General features: G+C 37.9%; 2 protein-coding genes across 2 annotated transcripts; both read left to right on the top strand.

The window, feature by feature from the left end:
- Nucleotides 1-401: 401 nt before the first annotated feature.
- On the top strand, nt 402-12,934 carry aldh16a1 (aldehyde dehydrogenase 16 family member A1). Its single transcript, XM_022748033.1, has 17 exons — nt 402-664; nt 3,024-3,123; nt 3,518-3,644; nt 3,769-3,926; nt 4,024-4,101; nt 4,439-4,626; nt 4,738-4,896; nt 4,980-5,138; nt 5,738-5,894; nt 6,268-6,343; nt 6,540-6,645; nt 7,099-7,235; nt 7,409-7,579; nt 9,044-9,248; nt 9,378-9,563; nt 10,322-10,447; nt 10,584-12,934. The coding sequence occupies exons 1-17, from the start codon at nt 575-577 to the stop codon at nt 10,752-10,754; spliced, it is 2,394 nt and encodes a 797-aa protein (XP_022603754.1). The 5' UTR covers nt 402-574; the 3' UTR covers nt 10,755-12,934.
- A 3,387-nt stretch (nt 12,935-16,321) lies between these two features.
- On the top strand, nt 16,322-18,432 carry LOC111223670 (ferritin, liver middle subunit). The gene is made up of 4 exons (XM_022747903.1): nt 16,322-16,635; nt 17,129-17,275; nt 17,726-17,851; nt 17,979-18,432. Exons 1-4 carry the CDS (start codon nt 16,534-16,536, stop codon nt 18,132-18,134), a joined length of 531 nt encoding a protein of 176 aa, XP_022603624.1. The 5' UTR covers nt 16,322-16,533; the 3' UTR covers nt 18,135-18,432.
- The last annotated feature ends 5,919 nt before the right edge of the window (nt 18,433-24,351 follow it).

Here is a 24,351-nt window from a genome sequence, read left to right as displayed (position 1 = left end):
ATTTAAAATTAAATGTCAGGACTTCTCCACCGGAATATGCCAATGGTCGGCAATTACCCAGACTTTATACATTTTTAAATTAATGATTATTCCTAATAGTTTAATTACTAAAAACATTATCTAATTAGCCGTCCACGGCAATAACTAACCAAACAGGTGTTACAGAGCAGAATTACCTGCTAAAACCTAAAACGTATTTAAACCAAATTTAATTTTAATTTTAAAGCATACTCTAAAATTGCTGTCGGTGACTTACAAAATTACATTATCTACTTAAATCCACTTTATTAAACGAACCCCTAGAAACCGGAAGTAAGCAGGAGAGAAACCTCTCGCTCCGTGTAGTTCAATGTAGTTGTACCGAGCAAGTCTCGAGGATTTTCAGTGGGAGGGAAGCTAGCACGTTGCATTTGACGTGGGGTGAGACCTCTGTCGTCTTCCTGCTGCCGTTTTCTGCTTAATTTCTTGTAGGTACCATCAAAGCGTAAAAGTAGGGGTTCTCTCTCCGAACAGCTTCCAGAAACGAATACAGAGCGCTAGGGAGATTCACCTCCTTTCTAGGTTTGTAACTATTATGGCTGGTAGCACCAACAAGACAGTGTACGATATTTTTCAAAGCATGGAGAACGGACCAGCAGCAACTTCAAGCACTGCCACTGCACAGGTAAAGTTACCAACCCAATTTTCAACAGAGGAATAGATGCCGCGGTTATGGTTGGGATAAAACAAAATATGACCCAGTTTTACTGCTCACATGCGGTTAGCATGTACATGTTACACTGTTCACCCATGTGAAATTCATTAACTGTTAGTTGACTGTAACTCACAAGGCAAACATGTGACTTAGACCGTGCAGAAGTTAGTTATGAAATGTCTCCAGTGAAGCCAAGACAGATGTTAGCACAAACGTTTCCACTTAAGGGAACTTAACCCACTGATATTTGATGACTGTTGTCGGTTTCATTTTCTGCCCAGAGTCAAATCAGAGCATTAAAACTTCCTGATGTAGCAGATGTGCTGGTTGTGTAGATGTTGGTTGCCATATCCCAGTACAGTCTCTATATGTGTGCTGGTAGTTATTCAGTCATTCGCTCTCTAGCAAACTACTCCAAAGTGGTTCATCCCTATTATCATTCTGCTACAATGCCACACTGGTTCACCAAATGAAAACATAACTACAATATTATAATGTGACCTCTGCATTTGTTGGTGGATTTTCCCTTTAGGTTGCAATAACCATCTCCTTCACATTTTGTGTCGTCTATAGGAAAATAAATACACATGAATACATGTTTGCTGTGGTTCAGCACATGTATACAAACCTGTGTATTGAATAATGATGTGCAAGTGCTCACACCCATTAAACATGTTAGCCAGAATTGGACCCTCCTCATGGTCTGAGCCTAGACTTAGTATGTTTGTCCCAGGAGGAGAATCACATATGATTTCTATCTCTGATGTTTAGGAAGTTGTGGTGCAAGTTTACAAGTTTTTGATGATTGTTTAAGGGACAGAAATAATATGCACTGACTTATATGTAATGTACCCCAATTTCTGCCAGGGGGAGGTGGACAAAATATTAGAAACAGCTAATTGTTAGTGTGTGGAAAACCATTACAAACACTGTCTTACATTTTTGTCTTAAGTTGATGATGCATTCTCTGCCATTCCGGCCCATAGTGGCGTGCACTGTTTTAGCCTATCTTATTCGAGAGCTTATCTTTACGGGCCAGTCCACTGATTATCACATAGAGTTCAGTTTCCCCGTCATGAGGAGTCCTACCTAAACTGTGACAGGTGTATAATGTTGTCTGTGGCATTGGAGGAGAAAATAACCCTGAAAAAAATTTGGAAAAAAAGCACAAAAATACTATTGACCAATTATTTGTTGCCAAAAATAATCGACCATCACTAAATACAACTGTTAGTGGGAAAATAAAAGTGACATTTTACTTTAGAGTATATGGTCTTAGTTTCTATGTGAAGATCAGCTTCATGGTTCAGCTCTGTACTTTGGTCTTCTGCCTGTAAATAGTTGACACACTCCGTCTGCCCAGTCCGCCTTTTATCAGTCATTGTCCAGCAGAGGTGGCGTCTTCCTGACCAATAACATACAGACCCTTTCCAAAAAATTAGAATATCATGGTCTTCTGGCCAGTTGTCATGTCTGCATTCTTCCCCATATTCAACCGAACTGAGACAATTGAACCAGACTGAAGCAATTTAATGACACCTGGGGAAACCTGTGCAGGTGCTTTGAGTTTAGTAGATGATTAGTGTGTGACACTCAGTTTAAAACATTCATGCCCTGCAAAATTTGGGCTGATTTCTTCACAGTATTCTAATTTTTTGAATTCCTGTTTTTGTGGGTTTTATGAGCTGGAAGCCCAAATTATGTAAAAAATAAACAAATAAATACTTGAAATTGTTTAAATTGTGGGCCCTGAATCTATAATCTATGAAAGTTTAACTTTTTGAATGGAATTATGGAAATTAAACAACTTTTCCATGATATTCAAATTTTTTGGAAAGGGTCTGTATGAGCATAGGTTTGGTTATATCTCATGTATGTACAGTGACAGATCTGCTTTATTTAAAGCCATTATAACTAGAAGATTTCATTAGTGTTGTTCATTTAACAAACTTAAATTAAATTTGAAAGCATGCTTCATTTCTGTGATTGTGTCCATTCCTTCCAAAGGTAGATTATGTTTTCCTGCATTTGTAACAGGGTTTTTAATGATGATTTTTTTTTCAAAATTTCTTTCATTTTGATGTTTAAAAACATTACATAAACTATAGTTAATGTAGATATCACCTTGTTTGTTAATGAGGTGAAATGTCATTATAAATGTGCAATAGAAAATAGAAATCAACAAATCTCTCCTTTTTTAGGTGCCCCAAGATGCCATGATCACCTAATGTGTATTTTATTCACAATGAAAAAAAGAGGTGGTTTAGGTTGCTATGTTTTAGGCTTTCACCTCAGCTTGAATAATGCTTGTTAATGTCTCCTCCATCAGGCCTGGCTGGATCATCATTCTCACTCTCTGGGTCTGTTCATCGATGGCAAGTTTGTCCGTCCAGCAGACAGACAGACTCGCTCCTTGGCTGATTCTAAAGGTTAGAGCAGCCTGAACTTGCAGGGCACGGAAAGCAGCATCTTGGATGGCAGATAATTCAAACAGTTTATAACCAGCAAATGCAGAACATTAACATAACCTAGATATGACTTTGATGTGACGTAGTACCAAAATTAATGTGCATGTTTGCTAAAAATTAATTGCTATTACACATGGTCAAGAATAGACTTAAATAAAGAGTCATTGATTCAGCCTATTTCTGAACATCCTTATTAGTGTCTGAAAGGTGTGAAGAAATACAAGACCACAAACTGTTAATAGAGTTACCTGCATCAGTTTGTTTGGAGCTGATTTGACAAATTTAATACTTGTTTGAATAGAAAACAATGATGAAACCGACCACATGAATCCAATTTTACTCTTCTGCTCTCCAGGTGGTAATGTGTGCAACACCGTGTGCGCCGTTCAGGACGATGTTTCCCAGTGTGCCTCCTCAGCTGTCAGTGGCTACAAGGCCTGGAGTGGCTTGAGCTGCTACAACAGAGCTAAAGTGCTGCTCAGGTAGGACGAACTCAGCGCTGACTGTTCTACTGTAGAGATTAAATGATCACACCAGTGTTTGAGCCAGTTTACCACCAGTCTGCTCCACTCTTACGATGTGTGTTCGATTGTCCTTCGACAACAGGTTGGTGAGCGTTCTCGGGCAGCACAGTAAGTGTGTGTCGGAGCTGTGTGAGCTGTGCGAGGCGTCCTGCTCGCCCTCCAGCCTGGTCAGACTGCTGCAGTACTACAGCAGCTGGGCTCAGCTCAGAGACACTCTCATCACCAGCTGGACACCACTGGGTGAGGGAACGAGGGTTTGTTTACATACAAGAATTTTAGTTTAGAGTTCATTTGTTTTAATTGGATCTAATTTTGTTTCTTCTTCTTTCTTTTCCAGGTGTGGTGGCAGTGGTGGTCTCTGATGACTGCTCTCTCTATTCCCTCATGCTCAAAGTCGTACCAGCACTGGCCATGGGTAAGAAACACACAGTATTAACGAGAAAGACATTGAAAAAGTTCCTCAGTAAATAACGATCAAATGTAGGGCTGCAACTATTGATTAATGTCGACTATTCTGCTGATTTTTGACTTGATTGATAAATTAATTAAGACAATAAAAATGGCCGTCACTGTTTCCTAGAGCCCATGTCCATTCATGATAAAACAAAGCAGCAATTTCTCACATTGGTGATCAAAGTAGTTGCAGTTTAAGCTTCTGTTGATCTAATGAAATCCATATTTTTGTTTTGTTAATTTTCATTCAGAGCTGTTTTAAGACGTGTGTTGAATAACTGAATCCTTCCTCCTCCCAGGCAACTCTGTCATCGTTGTCCCAGGTCGGAGCACCGCCCCTCCAGCGCTCCTGTTGGCACAGCTCTTTGTGAGTGCAGGACTTCCCGCTGGGGCTCTTAATGTCTTAACAGGAAGTGACATGTCGCTGGGTGCCAAAGTGGCCCAGAACCCTAGCATTAGCTACGTCACCTACAGTGGCAACAAGCAGGTGTGTGTGAGAGGAATTTGGTTTTACATTTCAAATAAGAGAGTTGTTAACTGGTTTTTAAAGTTAAAAAAATTTCTTAAACAATACCACAAAATTTCCCTCCTCTTTCAGGATGGAGTGATGCTGTGCAAGGCAGCAGCAGGTATGGGTGTTCCCATTTCTGTCTCCCCCTGCATCGGTGCCACATGTCCCATCATCATTTTTGAGTCAGCTGACATTGACAGCGCTGTGGACGGAGTGTTAGAGACTGCCTTCAAGAAGAAGAAAGAGGTGCTTCACAGAAGAATTGTCCTCAGATCACCACATCCCTTTAGCAGTCTCTTTAACAGTCCTCTCTTCCTCTCACCCCTCAGGTCAACTGGGTGTTGTGCGTGCAGGAGAACGTGTTGGAAAGGGTTGTGGCCCGTCTCAAGCTGCGTATGGCGGGGATGACGTGTGTTGGCCTGGCCAGTGATGCAGACAGGGTCCAGGTGGACGCTGCAGTACAGGAGGCTCAGCAGCAGGGGGCCACGGTTAGTCAGAAAAAGCTGAGCAGTGACTTTGAAAATGAGTGACTGAGAGTAGAGCGAGTTCTCACTAACTCTAAACTAACCAGATTTGAATTCGATTTTTTATTTTAAAAATTGAGATACATATTTTGCTTAAAATATGTTTAACTGATGGATGACATCATGACCAGTAACTACAAACCACCATGCTGGATTTCATGCAAGTGGAAGCCTGATTATTTTGTCATTAAATAATCCACACATAATCTTTACACTATGTGGAAGTTGTCAGACATCATGCTTTATAACATTTTCTTTATATTAAAGTTCATGTCTTCATCAAGGCCCACAAGTCTTGTCCTTGGTATTTTATAGATGTGTGATGTAATGTCGCATTTCTGATAACAGCAAACTAACTAACAGTATTATTTATAGTTATATTCAGCTATTTTATTTGTGTGGTAACCTTTTATTACATTTTGTCAGTTCCGCATATGAAATGTCAAAAATAATAATGTTCACTAGCAAAAGGAAAGAAAAGAACGCTTATATGTAAGAAGCTGTAACCTGCAGGTGTTTGGTTTGTTTTCAGTAAATAACATTATTCTTCTCCCTCTCCTCAGTTGGTTCAGTCCTGCGCTGCCCCACCTTCAGGTGCCCTGTACCCTCCCACAGTGCTATGTGGAGCCGCCCCCTCCTCTTCATTTGTGGTCAGCCCTGCTCCTGGACCGCTGCTGCCTCTCATGACCTTCAGAAGCAACACAGAAGCAGTGACCCTGGGTAAGGAGGCCTCTCCTGAAGGAGGCCTGAAGGTAGTTGAAGCAGTGAGGACGTTATCTGATAATGGGCATTTTGCGTCAATATGATCATTTCTCTCCTGAAACTGGAAGCTTATTTTCAGTTTTTTAATTCAGTTGCCAGTGAATCACCGTGGATACGGTGATGGTACCCATGGTACGCTCATGAGAGACTTGTTAAACATATTACGTGAAACATTTTATCCGCATTCATTCATCATCATAGTGAGTGAGATATAAATGTCAAATGTATGAGCTTTTCTCTGATTAACAGCAGTTTCAGATCAGTATAACACTTTGTCTTTTAACAGTGAATTTTCCCCTTCAACCGCAGTAATGGCCTTTGTTCTACACAGGGAACCACAGTCCTCATGGCCTGGCCGCCTCCATCTGGACTGAAGATCTCACTCTGGCTCTGGAGACAGCAAAGAGGTTCACTCACTCATTCATCTCTCCTCTTCTTTTTCTGTCCCATCTTAATTTTCTTGTATTGTTTGTTTCTTTGCTGCATCTGTCTTCCTCCAAATCCCTTTTTTTCTTTTTCACTTGTAAATATTTATTTTGGTAAATTTCTATTGAGGGTTTAATTCTTCCCACTGATGTTTTCGTCTTCTTTGTCTCTCCCCAGTCTGTCTGTCGGCTCAGTGTGGGTAAATTCACACTCTGTGTCTGACCCCTGTATGCCTGTCTCTGGTCACAAAGACAGCGGCACCTGCACTGACGGAGGACAGGAGGTGGGTTTCAGTAGTTGCTCACACTGCAAAGACCTTGACAGGAGAAACCAACGGAGCCCTGAAACTGACTGAGCTGTAGCAACAAACTTATTTCTGCTGTTTTCCTTTATAAATATAAGAGACATGTGCTCAAAGATGAAGATAGGGGCATGGTGTCTGTGGTGAGGAATCAGTCTTGTTGTGAAAATAGGGAATAGAGACAATATACAAGAAAACTGAGTATGCCCCTGTGCAATAGGGTCGAACAGTTGGACAAATATTTCAGTTATCGGCGATTGGCAGTCCATTGACATCTACGCAGTTATATCTTTGATTCGTCTAATAACCTTTCAGAACATTTTGCCACCTCTGGAGCTCCATAGACACCGGCAGGGATCTAACATAACAGAAGAATGGTTCACCAGCCAGAAGTGTCTTGTATTGTACGTTGACCTCCTCTCTGCTTTCTGACAGGGTCTGTACCAGTTCCTACACTCGTCCTGCTCTTCCTCTCCTCCTCTTCCTCGTTCCTCCCCTGTCTCTATGGACTACACAAAGTTTGGAACAGCAGCATCTCCCGCTATCATTCCTGATGATTCAGACGCCGCCAGGTGGGTTTGTAATGCTCTCTTTACTACGAGGCGTGTTCATAAGGTGTCACAAAGCGCCATAGCAGCATAAGCACATTATAGTAACTCACAGCATAATTCAATGCAGGCAACTGATTTGTCGGGTGCACATCTGTCTACATGCACCCCTCTCTTCCTTCCTCCTCTCCCCTCAGTGCTCCGAAGTCCTACCTGCAGTTCGTCGGAGGTAAGGCGTGTAAATCTGAGTCTGGCTGCACTGTGGCTGTGCAGCCACCAGGAGGCGGCAGTGTGTTGGCCTATTGTCCAGATGGAGGCCGGAAAGACGTCCGTAATGCTGTGGAGGCAGCGATCAAAGTCCAGCCTAGGTGAGAACTTTGTCACACAAGAAACTCACACACACACACACACACACACACACACTGACACAAAAGACACATGCTAGCAAGCTGGGATATCAAAGTCCAGCTAAAAACCGCAAATGTATATCGTTCTTGCAAACTCACAAACCCAGAGGACAAATTCATACATATCCAGTGAGAGCTGTGGTCGGTTCCAGGGAGGGGGCTGAGCAAACTCCAAACTAACCCTGAACTCAGAGTTTTGGATCCAGAACAGCTGATCAGATTTGGTGATTGAAAAAAAAAAAAACATCATCAACAGCTGTGATTCCTCATGGCAGCAAGGAAATAAAGGGCAGGGCCACCATTTCATTTCAGTGGAGTTATAAGATATTTCATATGCAGTCTCTGCACATATGCATTAACTTTAAAATAACATAACTGCAGCAAAGAAAGAACCTAAATTGGGAAAATGTCAATAAGTTCACACTACTGCGTTATAGTCACGCTAGTTCAGTCATTAATCATTTACAAGGCTTAGATTTCCTGAACGGATAACTGGTGAAATGTTTTCGAAATATATTTATACAGGGATGAAACACTTTGCAGCAATTAAAGATTAAATGCTAAATGTATTGATCAGAAGTAAAACAATGAGAAGAAGTTTACACGTCTATTTTACATTAATATGTAGAAGGCGCTATGAAAAACTGTTTTCTTTGTTCTCTGCTGTTTTTGTGGATCAGGAAATAAATAAAATACATGCAACATTTTGTATCATTTATTTTTTTGACATTTCTGTTTCTTCTGAACCGTAAAACAAAGATGTGTAGTAATTTCTTTTTCTATCAGAACTTCTCTCTCCAACCAAAAGGTAATCAGTCGCTTCACTACACAGCAAATTACATATGCAGTTCTTATTTAATTTCCATTTGGAGCCCATTAGTGTGTTGAGTGTTCTGTAATTTGACAGGTTAAACACACAGTTTCCTTATCTTAGTTCAAATTTAACCACTGTTAAAAGATAAACAGCCTGAAACCTGTCAATTTTTTGCTACATATAAAACTGTGAGAGTTGAAATTTTGCCTCCATAAAGGATCTATTGACATTTTCAGACTTTCACAAGGACACACATGTAGGAAGGTGTTTCACAACACAGTGGGCTCTGTGTGTTTATGACCAGTCAAAGTCCAACTTGACTTTGGAAGCTAATAAAATAAAACAAAACAAAGACAAATATGCTGAGTCATACAAAGTATATAAACAAAGTATACAGGTATCAACATGTATCAACAGTTTGATGCACTGAACTTTTCTTGTTACCACATGCAGACCTTTAAAGGTACAGTTCATGCTCACTATGGTTTTCCTGCAGGACGTTCATACTTGGATTTTTTTTTTTTTAACAAAAACCAGACAAAGACACACATTGATGTTCGGCACCAGGGTTTGATCACAATATTTCTTATACCATCCTTCCTCTCCTCTAGCTGGATGAAAAAAAGTCCGTCTGCACGTGCTCAGTCGCTCTACTCTCTGGCCAAGGGCCTGGAAGCAAAGAGGCGGGACATAGCTGTGTCAATCAACGTTCAGACCGGTCTGTCAATGGATGAAGCTGAGAAGGAGGTGGACCTCAGCTCAGCGAGGCTCAATGATTGGGCAGCTTACTGTGACAAAGTCCAAGGAGGAACTCTGGTGAGGCTTTTTTATATTATACAAAATTTATAAAAGAATCTTCTGCATAAAAGTCCTTTGTTTTTCATCTTTATTCATTTCGAGACTCAGTTCAGTTTTACCCTGAATAAATGTTTCCCTCTCCTTCAGCCTGTGCCTCAGTCTGGCTCTGCTCTCTCCCTCCCTGAAGCCCTGGGAGTCGTCGGGCTCGTCCTCCCAGATAAGAACGCCCTCCTCTCCATGGTAACACTTCTTGGGGCAGCCGTCGCCACTGGCAACGCCGTCATCATGGTCCCCAGTGAGAAAAATCCACTGCCGGTCTTGGCATTCGTTCAGGCAAGTGTCGAGATGTGTTAAGTGTGGTGACCCGAGAAATCGTTTTAATTGGAAAAAGTTTTTAGTTTCTTTGTATGAATAGAAAGATCCAGTAATTAATTTCTGAGCATGTAGTTTGATATTAGAGGTTAAAGTCCTAGAAACTGGTGCAGGGTCATTTAATGACTCAAGATGTCAGTAATAATCAGCCCTGTTTCAACCCCCTTTCATTCTTGCGACGTCCAGTCTCTCATACAGTGTTTATACACATTTTTTTGAAACACACTAAATTTTTAATAAAAGACAAAAAATATCACGAAAGTTTTTGTGGAATAAATCATGGCAAACAGACAAAAAGAGACACAAAAAAACTGTACACATGTACAAGTTTGACTGGCACTCTTTTAATTACATCACCTCATTGCTCCCTCTTCTGCGGTGGTTTAATTGGCCGACTGGAGGACTGGTGACCCCAGCTTTATCTCGATGTTCAAGCTCCTAATATTTCCATAACAGCAATGGATGGAAACTCACATTACATTTGAATGGAAACCTGACTATAAAGTCCAGGCAGAGATCAGTTAGTTTACATCACTCAATGTTATTGTATACTTAATAAAAATAAGAACAGACCCTTTTAAATGTGCCATAGTCAAAACATCTGCATCAGACACGCCATTACAAATCGCTAACAAAAACACCTGAGTACACCTGTTAATGTATCTGTAAACACTGATTTCATCTTCATCATCTGTTTTCCTCCTCTTCCTCCTCTTCAGGTGCTCCAGTCGTCAGACCTGCCTGCAGGTTTGGTAAACGTCATTTCAGGAAGTAGGGACCAGCTGACAGTGGCTCTGGCTAATCACAGTGTCATCAAGGCGATCTGGTACTGGGGTAGTGCTGAGGTGAGTGAGGGACTAGAGACCAACATATACTCTACTGTTCAAAATTGAGCTCCCAACTCTGAGATTAAAAATGTGTAGGAAACGAGACACAATTCTTAGCACACATCCTCCTTTTGTCTCCTGCTTCCTGCTGTAGGGCTGTCAGTACCTCCAGCACACCTGCACCAGTCCTCTGAAAACCCTGCGCCTTTTCTGCCAGGAGGAGAGAGACGGCGGGAAGGACTGGACTCAGTCTCATCCCTCGCTCCTGGAAGAAATGTGGAGAAACGCCGTCCAGTGGAAGAGTGTGTGGATTCCCACCGCATAAGAAGACAGAAAGACGAAGGTGGCGAGATAGAGAGGGAAAGACAGAGGAATGAAGAGTCACAGTTAAACTCTATAGGTATCTGTGACCTGGAGGATGTAGATTGAGCAGGAAGGATCAAATACTGTGACCATGAAAGATCATAAGATGCCCATGAAATTAAAAGTGAACAGACAACAAATGTTCCCAGTAACTGACTGTTTGCTAAGCCCCGCCCCCTTTAGTTACTGCTGCTACGCCTATCAAGCTCTCTGTGGCAGGTTCGTAATTTCTGAATTAGCAGATTCCATCAGCTGGAGCTGGTTAGAATTAAACTAACATAACCTGCATGAGCTGGTTGAAAATCCCAGATGACCTACTAATGTCTCCAAGTGATTCATATTATAATCAGGACCATTTTAAAGAGTCTTCAATATGCTATTGATGCCTACATGCATATCATGCATTAACTGACATTAACCAGGACTCTACACAGAGGGGAAATTAAACATAACATAAGGGGCTTTTTTTATAATGTAACCTGCAACCTCACAAGCTAATGCACTTAGTTAATAATAGGCTTGGCCTTGGAAGTGACACACTGTAACTTACTAACGTCCCCAATGTACAGTAGCAAGTTAACCCGACACACTAATGCTTGCAGCCTACACCAGTTAAAACACTGTTTAATCAATTTCTTACTTTTTCTGGTCTTGTGTTTTTTGGTAAGGCGAACACCGTGCCTACGATCAGAAATGAACCATCTACAGAATCTGAAGCATCAAGTAAATGTGGCAACAAACAGAGAAAATGTCAGTGCAACATCAACAAAAATCAAAGAAAATGAAATAAATACAGATGTTGGAGCCAATGAAATGTTAATATCATAATATGCAGCTCAGCGTTTACAAGTTTCAATTATTTTCAATAATTTTCAAAGGGTTTCATCAACCCCATGGTCATATGAAATACCCATAGAGGAACAAATGATGATATCAAATATTGTGCTATTATATTTTATTTGATATAAACTAAACAACAATTAAATAAATATAAGATTTCCTTCTAAAAGGGTCAGAGTTCACCTACAAATTCAAATGTTTTCACAAAGGATCCTAAATGGCACTTAAAGTTTATTACAGTTGATGATCATCATTTAATGTGCACTTAATGAACTGAATAATTCTGAAAGACGGCTGAGATTTAGATCATGTCCGCCCTCAAAATATGTTTTTAAAAGTTCATTATCATTTTTGTTGTTTGTGGAAAACAAAAGTAAAAGCCTTCATTGCTGTTAAAATTATGGCTCTTACTGTATTTGCTAGAATGAACGAAGGGGACAGATAGAAGTGAAGGCCACGGGGATTTGTTTAGCAGATTATGAGTGAGCGAGCAGAATTTGAAAGAGATTAAATATATGAGCAGATTGAATTTTGGGGTTATGACAGGAGTACTACACCACAGAGACTGAGTGAGGGCTGGATTTTACATGAAGCACTTAGAACAGACAGATTTTGATGGACTAAAAGAGAGAAAAATACATGGATGTGGGCCACATGTTAGTAACTTTAACGATGTATAAGGTGATTTGTTAGGTAGAGGATCTACCAGGGGTGTATTCATTACACATTCCTTCACTGTGATGACTTCATCAAACTAGCAAGGTGTTATAAATACAAATTCATATCTACATGACATTTTTTATTTAGAGAAGCAGTAGCAGACGTGTTTGAGAAAATCTACATTAGCTTGTTTACAATAAAACAATATTTCAGTTAAATGTAATGGTGTTGCATTTTTGACAATGAAGGATGACAGTGGCTACACAGATGATACTAGCCAGTAAGACCAGTTCATTGTTGGTTTGCCTTACCTGATGACCTGCTCTCTTTCTACCTCTATCTTCTGCTATTAAGCTTCTTTTCTCTGTTAGTCATTACATTTCTTCTCGGTTTATTACAAGTATCCTCACAGTAACCTGAAATCTCCTCTGCCTTACAGTTCTGTCTCTGACGGAGCAAAGATCGATCAACCCTGTGTGAACTCAATCCAGATATGCTAATGTACTGTATGGGACATTTTTATTACTGTACAACCATAACCATAAAAAATGTTTCTCAAATTTATATGTCAGTTTCCAGAGAATGTATGCTGTGTATCTCACTGTCCAAAAGCCATGATTAAAAGATAATATAATGAATTTACACATTTTCTTGTCATGTTTTTAGCCATGTTGTTGGCATGGCTCTTGGGCTGTTGTTTTGTCCAACATTTTGGTCCAGATTTATATCACCCCCAACAACTATTGAAAGGCTTCACATTCATAGCTACCAGATATTGTGTGTATCCTAATAACTTTTCCTCTTTTTTGATTGAAATGTCTCAGCAGTTATTGCTATTACAGCTGAATTGCTTGAATGGAGACGTCATTAAAGTCATTAATTTTACCTGGGTATGTCATGCTTTAACAAGTAAAACTGTGGAAAAGCCCAATGATGCATTTGGCAACAGCAAGGAAATAAATCCTATAATGTTAATGCTAGCAGGGTGCAGGTTATAGCAGGAGAAGCCTTGGTGTCTTTTGAGTCGAAAAAAGCAGTTTTTATAAAGTTTTATTTTGAATTTTTTTTAACTAATCATTACTATGTGAAGAGAAACATTGATATTCCAGTAAAATTCAACTTGGCTCATGTTATTTCTTGTTACACAAACACTACACTGCCTCATGCATATCCATCTCCTGTTATCACTTCCTCTTTTTTCCACTTTCTTGTTCCTTTTTGTTTTCCCCCAAACTGGTTCCATCCAGCAGAGCCCTGAACTGAACTTCCGGTCAGACGGTTCCTTGGTCACAAGATCACTGCCCAGAAGGATGGGACGTTGAAACTGTGGAATGCTGAGTCACAACAATGACACAGCGCAATCCACAGACGAACTTGACACTACTTTTGTAGAAGACTGACTAATCATGTGACATGACACAGCATAAAATAAGCACAGCAGAGGCAAAGGTGCTGCGTAAACTGCTGACTCACTTTTTCAAGATGTAGGATATGGACACGTTGTGCTGTAATGATAGATTTCCTTTTTTTTTACTGTGACTTTTCAGTTTTATGGTTCCTAACTTTATGACACTAACATACAATAAAAGCACAAGAAGTTCTAGTGCATTTTTACTAAACTGGAGAGCATGCACAGACAATGGATCTGAAACCATTAAGCCCTACATGTCTTCCTGTTTGTAGCCCTTCCTTTCTCACACTTGTCTATGTTGTTCACACTGTTTCACAGAGAACCCTGTATGAGACACACATGGTCATCTGTTACTGCCTGGATTTTGCTGAAAAACTTTTTTTAATGGCAACAATTTTTCATGCAGGTTGAAAGCATTTATATAGGAGTGATGTACCTTCCAAGAAAATTATCTACCAGGAAAGTGCTGCTAAAGCCAACAAACCACTGAGAGACGGTTTCTAGAAGTCTGTACAACAGAGCCCTCCTGAAAATCACAGTGTAGAGAATAGGGTTCAGATGAGACGGGATGACAACAGAGTGGTTAAGTTAATAGAAATAGGCTACATAAATAATAATAATAAGTACATGTGGCACATATAGTTTTTCAAATTAGAGGGTGGCTCTTTAACCTGCAGCCACACCAGCAATATTACATTTTCAGTAAGATAAACGCCTCTCTTGATAATTCCTGTGAAAAACTAAAATGCTGCTGTGTTATGCTGTAGAAGTCATGTTATCTAGCTCTAGCTCTGGAAGCTATGCTAACTACTGGCAAAAATGTCACAAATATATTAAAATATGAATATATCACCATTGAAAAATGTTTGTTACAGAATGTAATATCTTCAGTGAAATATCTGTGGACACAAGTTGAATGTGTGATGTATTCTTTACACTCACTGGCAGGTTACACATAAGTAAGAGAGAAAACCTGTGTCAATGTTTATTTTAGTGACGGACATTGTCGGCCTGCATAGTGCCAACCAGTATTGTGTGTGTATGAGACGTTAAACCTAAAGGCTCACATGTTTTCTCCAGACACTTTCTTAAGCACAGTATTTTGTGACTGCCGGCTGGTGGACAGATACAGATAGAGTATCCTGTAAAAAAGCTTTGGGTTCCAATAAAATTGCACTGAGTGGAACACGAGGACCCGCGTTCTCATTTCTACATTAATTTCTTGCCATCTTATCATAACACACAGGTGCTGAACAAAGCAGCTATCCAGAGTGAGAAGGCCTTTAAAATCTACCTGGTTTTACCATTTGAAAAAAAAATCTATACAAGTGGAAAACTACTGCCTCACAGTGTCACTTTATTATAGTCTGATAAGGACAAAGGTGAATGTATAGGTTTATGTGAGGACACTTCAACCCAAATGTCAATGTTTGCTTTAACCTCTTGTTAGAAGTTGGACTAGGCTTGCCACAAAGGATCATGATTAACAGAGCAGACTATTTTCAGTTGTAAAATACTGCTGTGTATATGTAACTGCACCATCTGATTCATTATTTTCATGTACCCTATTACCTCAGTATTGGTACTGACCAATTGAACACATCCCATTTGGTAAATGTCTGACTTCAGTGCTTTATTAATGTGAATACATCAACTTTCATAGCACATTTGTCTTTTTTGTTATAATGGTTTTATTCCATCTATACATTCTCTAACTTTTTACATCCCACCATGCATTTGGGCAGGGGGCAGAGTACATCCCAAACAGTCTACCACGGCTGACACATATACTGTATATGCACATATATATTCATACATACATACAGACAGACAGACAGACAGACATATTCAGCCCTGTGGTCAGTTCAGTTTCTGGCTCACACATTATTAATGTATTATATGTATTAAACAAAATATATCTGGATCCCTTAATCCATCTAAACAGTAAGAGGTATTGTCCCTGAAAAAAAAGCCACTTTAATAACAAATAAAATGTAGGCCTACATACAGTAATTTCTTAGTCCCTGAGTTGTTTCAGCATGACTATATATAAAAAGTGTTTCAGCAATGATAGGACTTCCAGGCTTTTCAACCTTAGTGTTTCGCAACAGTGCTGTGGTACTGAGTAATGCAATGACTACCTTGGTTGAAAACACCTTATCAGCTGTTTTTAGATGCCATGCTGTGTATTTATGAGTTAAAACAAGTTCATGTTATGCTGGCTGTATGTGGCTATTTCAAAAAGTCAATATTTCTATTTTATTGTAGCCTGAGTGGGGGAAATGTTTTTGTTTTGTTTCTCTGTTTGTATTTCGAGGTATGTTTTTTTTTCTTTTTTTTACTTGTTTTAATCTTTTGTTAAATCTACACTTTACTTTCAACTCAAATTTAATGCAGTTTCCTACCCCTTTAAACAGTCTGTCTGCAGGTCAGAATAAATACATAAAACATTAACCTGAAGTTTCCATGAATAAGGAAAAAAAAAAAAAATGCAACCTCATTTCTTATCTCACAGCTCACGTGCTACCTGAGCTCAGTGATTGGTGGAAATGTGCAGAGTGACGTTACATCCGTCACGAGGTGCTGCGGGGTATAAATACACGGAGCTGCTCGCCTACCATTTCACATCAGGGAAGAAATCGTAGAGGAGTTCTTGCTTCAACAGTGTTTGAACGGAACTTCTTCGCTCGTCCCCGCTCTTTACTTCCAACTACTACACCTTGTCGAAACTCAAAATCCTTTTCTACTTGAACACTACTGAAGAAGTCGACGTAAAGCTCTATTTTTGTACCTTTTTGCTAAGAAAAAGCACAAGAAAACGCCAGCCAAGATGGACTCCCAAGTGCGTCAGAACTACCACCGCGACTGTGAGGCCGCTATCAACCGGATGGTCAACATGGAGCTGTTTGCCTCTTACACATACACTTCCATGGTAAGAAAAACAACACTTTAATTATTGTTTGTAATTGTATCTATTAATATAGATGTATTATGTTTCTGATATGTTATGATAGGGTATCCACTACCTACGGTAGCTTACTGACTGACTGCAAGTTACCGAAAAGGATTCAGACACAATGGGTCGTTAATTGCATATATTTTCTGCATGTTATTTAATGCACTATTTAATGCATTGCAGTTGGGGCCTGAGTTACTGCTTTTCGCCTTGGTTGTTTATCACTGATTGGCAGGTGGCCAGATAAGTGTGTGTGTGTGTGTTTTTGCTCCACCCTCCTGACAAAAAATGCTTTGTCATTCTTAGGTGGTTTGCAGACACAGACTATCCAAAGTCATGACTCATGTGTCTGACCACTGTCTGACTGAATAACTGCTGTTTGTCACAATGTTTTTTAGCCAAATAATGATGGGTGATGTTGTCTAATAACAGTCTTTGTCCTCTACCTACCTCACCTGTCCCCTCACAGGCTTTTTACTTCTCCCGTGATGATGTGGCCCTCCCAGGCTTCTCCCATTTCTTCAAGGAGAACAGTGACGAAGAGAGGGAGCATGCCGAGAAGCTGCTGTCCTTCCAGAACAAGAGAGGAGGACGCATCTTCCTGCAGGACATCAAGGTCAGTACAGACCAGCGACCTGGACCTATTATAACATGTCTCACTACACCCAGTGTGTCTGGTACAGAAGAAAACGTGCAGTGTTTTGACTCGTTCGCTCCCGTTTGAGAGCATCTTAAAATGTTCTCTAAGATGTTAGAACTTTATTTTTATTGTACAGAATTGTCCCTAATCTGTTCGCTATCTATAATAAATTGAAAACCTCTGTAGCAGTCTATTTTACTAATAATACATTTCATGTTAGCCTATCTCACAGGCTAAATCTGGTCTGAATTAATGGATTTCCTCAGTAATCATTATCAAATAACAGAGCTGATCCTCTAAGCTTGTTATCAGACAGGCAGCGGTGCTGGTGTAGAAACTGTTGACTCAGATCATTGTGCTATGTGTACATAAGGCTTATTGTAATGGGAGTTCAGTCTGCTATAATTAAATGTTTTTCTTCCGTAGAAACCGGAACGTGATGAATGGGGGAGCGGGCTGGAGGCCATGCAGGGCGCTCTGCAGCTGGAGAAGAGCGTCAACCAGGCCCTGTTGGACCTGCACAAGCTGGCCTCAGAGCATGGAGACCCACATGTAAGTTGTAGGAAGAGTCTGTTAATGCTGAGACAAGACAAACCCTTTGTACTCTAGAAATTCAAAAATGTGAGGAAAATCTGTCTGTTATACCGAACCACTAATTGTTCTCTCATCTGGCCCTCAGCTGTGTGACTTCCTGGAGTCCCACTACCTGAACGAGCAGGTGGAGGCCATCAAGAAGCTGGGTGACTACATCACCAACCTCACCCGCATGGATGCCCACAACAACAAGATGGCAGAGTACCTGTTTGACAAGCACACCCTGGGCAGCAAAAGCTAAATGCAAAAGCTTCTGGATTGAGCCTGAAGTGAAAATCTTAACACAGGCTTTAAATTCACACACCCTTCTGCTCCAGCTGTTCATTCATTGAGCATAATCAATATCTACTCTGATTAATCTTTGAAGTTGAGTGCTCGTACGTCGTGGTGTTACTGCTATTTTCAAATGTCATATGGAAGGATGAATGTTGTTAGGTTATGACTTTGCCCTCATTATCTATAAGCCTCCTCCTGGACATTTTAAACAAAGATTGTGACTGTTTCTGATCTGTTAATCTGAATAAACATTTTGAGCTGGATCTTTGGTGTCCGTCTGCATCAATTATGACTTGTCCATATTTCCTTTTTTTTTTTTTAAATGTAGTTATGTTTTGAGACATTAATCCAACTCCATAGCTAGCTTTTAGAATTGACTATTAGGATACCCCTTTTTTTTTTTATTTTTTTTATTTAACATTCTAAATTTGAAATTGACAATTGGATAAGTAGTCAGGCAACTTATTTACTGAATGGATCTTGCATATAAAGTTATAAACATCAGATAAAATATCTGTATTGAAGTGAATATCTTATTAGTTTGCCTCATTAAATGATCACATGCTGATGCCACCTTTTTTATATCCACAAACACTACCATCTAGTTATTATGACATACCTCATTGGTTTATGGTTTTGTATTGTTCTCTGACCACAAGGTGGTGACATTTCCTCATTTGTTGTCCAAGCTCACGTCCTATGGGGAAACCTAGAGATGACGAATGACAGTCCTCCAATTTGTTTCCTTGAGCTTTTAATAGGTTTTTACAATGGCATAGGTTTGCATATGGATGTAGGGACCTGTCCCTACCAATAATTTGGGAGGACAGAATTGTCACTTCCAATATTTGAGTGAACTTGTTCACACTATACTTGAAGTGAAGTGATATTAGATCATTCCAATGTGTTCTCCAAGTAGAAACGTTTACAAGACAATGATTTAGGCATGCTAGCATTTGACTAACTGAAAGGGTGAGGGCTATCTGAATATCACAGTGGTTCCTGATGTCACCAGAAAAATGTCAAATGATGTTATTTAACCATGTTAGCTAGCGTTAACTCTCAACCTAACCCTGGCTTCTGTCTGCTGTAGTCTGGCACTCAGCTTGCTAACAGGAATAAACAAAATGGTGGGTATCTCAAAGTATGAATTAAATTTCTGTTGAAAAAGAAAATGTCACCATGAATTGTATGACTTTTTACGGACTTACTATACTATTGTGTTATTAAGCCTTACTGTACTGTGACTTTTTCATGACTTTTTAGGCCTTACTGTACTGTGACATTTTAATCGCTTTTTGTGCCTTGCTATACATGACATTTTAGTAATTTTTTATTCCTACCTATCCCATGATGTTTTTATCAATTTTTTGTGCCTTACTATACTATTACGTTTTTGTCACTTTTTATTCTTCACTATACTATGACGTTTTCATGCATTCCTATACTATGAAGTTTTATCACTTTTCATGCCTTATGTTACTATGACTTTTTTATACCTTACAATGCTATAACGTTTTTATCACTTTTGACACCTATGACGTTTTTATGCCTTACTATACGATGATCTTTTTATCACTTTTCATGCCTTACGTTACTATGATGTTTTTATGCCTTGCTATACTATGACGTTTTAGTCCATTTTTATACCTTATGATACTGTGATATTTTTTTCATTTTTTTTTTGCCTTACTACACTATGATGTTTTTTTCACGTTTTTGTGCCTTACTATACTATGACGTTTTTATCACTTTTCATGCCTTACGTTACTATGACGTTTTAATGCCTTACTATACTATGACGTTTTTATCACTTTTTATGCCTTTCTATATTATGATGTTTTGGTCACTTTTCATGACTTACTATACTATGACATTTTTTTGCCTTACTATACTATGATGTTTTTATCACTTTTCATGCCTTACGTTACTATGACGTTTTTATGCCTTACTATGCTATGACGTTTTTATCACTTTTCATGCCTTACTTTCTATATTATGATGTTTTGGTCACTTTTCATGACTTATTATACTATGACATTTTTTTGCCTTATGATGTTCCCTATGATGTTTTTATCACTTTTCATGCCTCATGTTACTATGACATTTTTATCACTTTTTATTCCTTACGTTACTATGACGTTTTTATGCCTTACTATACTATGATGTTTTTTTATCACTTTTCATGTCTCACGTTACTATGACATTTTTATCACTTTTCATGCCTTACGTTACTATGACGTTTTTATGCCTTATGATGTTCCCTATGATGTTTTTATCACTTTTCATGCCTCATGTTACTATGACATTTTTATCACTTTTCATGCCTTACGTTACTTTGACGTTTTTATGCCTTGCTATACTATGACGTTTTTATCACTTTTCATGCCTTACATTACTATGACGTTTTTATGCCTTACTATACTATGACATTTTTATCACTTCTTATACCTTTCTATATTATGATGTTTTGGTCACTTTTCATGGCTTACTATACTATGACATTTTTTTGCCTTACTGTACTATGATGTTTTTATCACTTATCATGCCTTACGTTACTATGACGCTTTTATGCCTTACTGTGCTATGACGTTTTTATCACTTTTCATGCCTTACAATACTATGACGTTTTTATCACTTTTCATGCCTTACTGTACTATGATGTTTTTATCACTTTTCATGCCTCACGTTACTATGACATTTTTATCACTTTTTATGCCTTACGTTACCATGACGTTTTTATGCCTTACTATACTATGACGTTTTTATCACTTTTCATGCCTCACGTTACTATGACATTTTTATCACTTTTCATGCCTCACGTTACTATGACGTTTTAATGCCTTACTATACCATGACGTTTTTATCACTTTTTATGCCTTTCTATATTATGATGTTTTGGTCACTTTTCATGACTTACTATACTATGACATTTTTTTGCCTTACTATGATGTTTTTTTTGCCTTACTATGATGTTTTTATCACTTTTCATGCCTTACGTTACTATGACGTTTTTATGCCTTACTATGCTATGACGTTTTTATCACTTTTCATGCCTTACGTTACCATGACGTTTTTATGCCTTACTATACTATGACGTTTTTATCACTTTTCATGCCTCACGTTACTATGACATTTTTATCACTTTTCATGCCTTACGTTACTATGACGTTTTTATGCCTTACTATACTATAACATTTTTATCACTTTTCATGCCTTTCTATATTATGATGTTTTGGTAACTTTTCATGACTTACTATACTATGACATTTTTTTGCCTTACTATACTATGATGTTTTTATCACTTTTCATGCTTTACAATTCTATGACGTTTTTATGCCTTACTATACTATGATGTTTTTATCACTTTTCATGCTTTACAATTCTATGACGTTTTTATGCCTTACTATACTATGATGTTTTTATCACTTTTCATGCTTTACAATTCTATGACGTTTTTATGCCTTACTATACTATGATGTTTTTATCACTTTTCATGCTTTACAATTCTATGACGTTTTTATGCCTTACTATACTATGATGTTTTTATCACTTTTCATGCTTTACAATTCTATGACGTTTTTATGCCTTACTATACTATGATGTTTTTATCACTTTTCAAGCCTTACGTTACTTTGACGTTTTTATGCCTTACTATACTACGATGTTTTTATCACGTTTTTGTGCCTTACTATATTATGACGTTTTTATCACTTTTCATGCCTTACGTTACTATGACGTTTTTATGCCTTACTATACTATGATGTTTTTATCACATTTTTGTGCCTTACTATACTATAATGTTTTTATCACTTTTCATGCCTTACAATACTATGACGTTTTTATGCCTTACTATACTATGATGTGTTTATCACTTTTCATGCCTTACGTTACTATGACGTTTTTATGCCTTACTATACTATGACGTTTTATCACTTTTTATGCCTTTCTATAATATGATGTTTTGGTCACTTTTCATGACTTACTATACTATGACATTTTTTTGCCTTACTATACTATGACTTTTTATGCCTTACTATACTATGACTTTTTATGCCTTACTATACTATGACTTTTTATGCCTTACTATACTATGACTTTTTATGCCTTACTATACTATGACTTTTTATGCCTTACTATACTATGACTTTTTATGCCTTACTATACTATGACTTTTTATGCCTTACTATACTATGACTTTTTATGCCTTACTATACTATGACTTTTTATGCCTTACTATACTATGACTTTTTATGCCTTACTATACTATGACTTTTTATGCCTTACTATACTATGACTTTTTATGCCTTACTATACTATGACTTTTTATGCCTTACTATACTATGACTTTTTATGCCTTACTATACTATGACTTTTTATGCCTTACTATACTATGACTTTTTATGCCTTACTATACTATGACTTTTTATGCCTTACTATACTATGACTTTTTATGCCTTACTATACTATGACTTTTTATGCCTTACTATACTATGACTTTTTATGCCTTACTATACTATGACTTTTTATGCCTTACTATACTATGACTTTTTATGCCTTACTATACTATGACTTTTTATGCCTTACTATACTATGACTTTTTATGCCTTACTATACTATGATGTGTTGATCACTTTTCATGCCTTACGTTACTATGACGTTTTTATGCCTTACTATGCTATGACCTTTTTATCACTTTTCATGTCTTACTATACTATGACGTTTTAGTCAATTTTTATGCCTTACTATACTATGATGTTTATTGCCTCAGTATACTATGACATTTTTATCGTGTTTTTATGCCTAACTATACTAAGACATTTTTAATGAATTTTTCCCCTTACTATACTATGACGTTTATTGCCTCACTATACTAAGACATTTTTAATGAATTTTTCCCCTTACTATACTATGACTTTTTTATCACTTTTCATGCTGTATTATACTACGCTGTTTTTATGCCTTACTATACTATGACGCTTTTATCAATTTTTATGCCTTATTATACTATGACGTTTTTATCACTTTTTATGCCCCATTATACTTTGATTTTTTTATCATGTTTTATTTCTTACTATACTATGAAGTTTTTATGACTTTTCATGCCTCATCATTCTATGTCGTTTTTATGATTTTCTATACTATGAGTATGTTACGCAACACCTTTTATGTTGTTCTAAGGGGTGCCTAAAAATTCACCAGTGATCCAACAAAATCATAAGACACATCTTAAATGACAACGTGTTTATTTGACGTAAATGTACAAAAGGAACAGGAAATTACATTAAGACAACAGAAGATACAAAATAGACAAAAGAGAACACAAAAAAAAAATCCCAGGCTGAAAGTCAACAACACCAGCAGTCACCATGTGGAAAGCCTCTCTCCTTCAGCAGCTGGCACTAGAGATTTTAACCTTTTTTTCCGATGCTAGATGGATCTCCTGGAGTAATCAAGGCGGGCCTGGGCGTACCTGCAGGGAGAAAGGACAAGACAAAAGACTCCAGGAAGGCTTGCTGCCATATTATACTATGACGTTTTTATGCCTTACTGTACTATGATATTTTTATCACTTTTTACGCTGTACTATACTATGACGTTTTTATGCCTTACTATACTATGACGTTTTTATCAACTTTCATGCATTACTATCCTATAATGTTTTTATCACTTTTTATGCCTCACTATACTATGATGTTTTTATCACTTTTCATGCATTACTATACTATGATGTTTTTATCACTTTATATGCCTTACTATACTATGACGTTTTGGTCCGTTTTTATACCTTACAATACCATGACGTTTTTATCACTTTTCATGCCATATGTTAATATGATGTTTTTATGCCTTACTATACTATGACGTTTTTATGCCTTACTATACTATGACGTTTTTATGCCTTACTATACTATGACGTTTTTATCAACTTTCATGCATTACTATCCTATAATGTTTTTATCACTTTTTATGCCTCACTATACTATGATGTTTTTATCACTTTTCATGCATTACTATACTATGATGTTTTTATCACTTTATATGCCTTACTATACTATGACGTTTTGGTCCGTTTTTATACCTTACAATACCATGACGTTTTTATCACTTTTCATGCCATATGTTAATATGATGTTTTTATGCCTTACTATACTATGACGTTTTTATCACTTTTCATGCCT

This window comes from Seriola dumerili, unplaced genomic scaffold (genome assembly GCF_002260705.1).
Source record: "Seriola dumerili isolate Sdu_G_001 unplaced genomic scaffold, Sdu_1.0 BDQW01000113.1, whole genome shotgun sequence".
In the NCBI taxonomy this organism is placed as follows: Eukaryota; Metazoa; Chordata; class Actinopteri; order Carangiformes; family Carangidae; genus Seriola; species Seriola dumerili.
The sequence above is the reverse complement of the archived record's forward strand: the minus strand, read 5'-3'. Positions and strand labels throughout refer to the sequence as shown.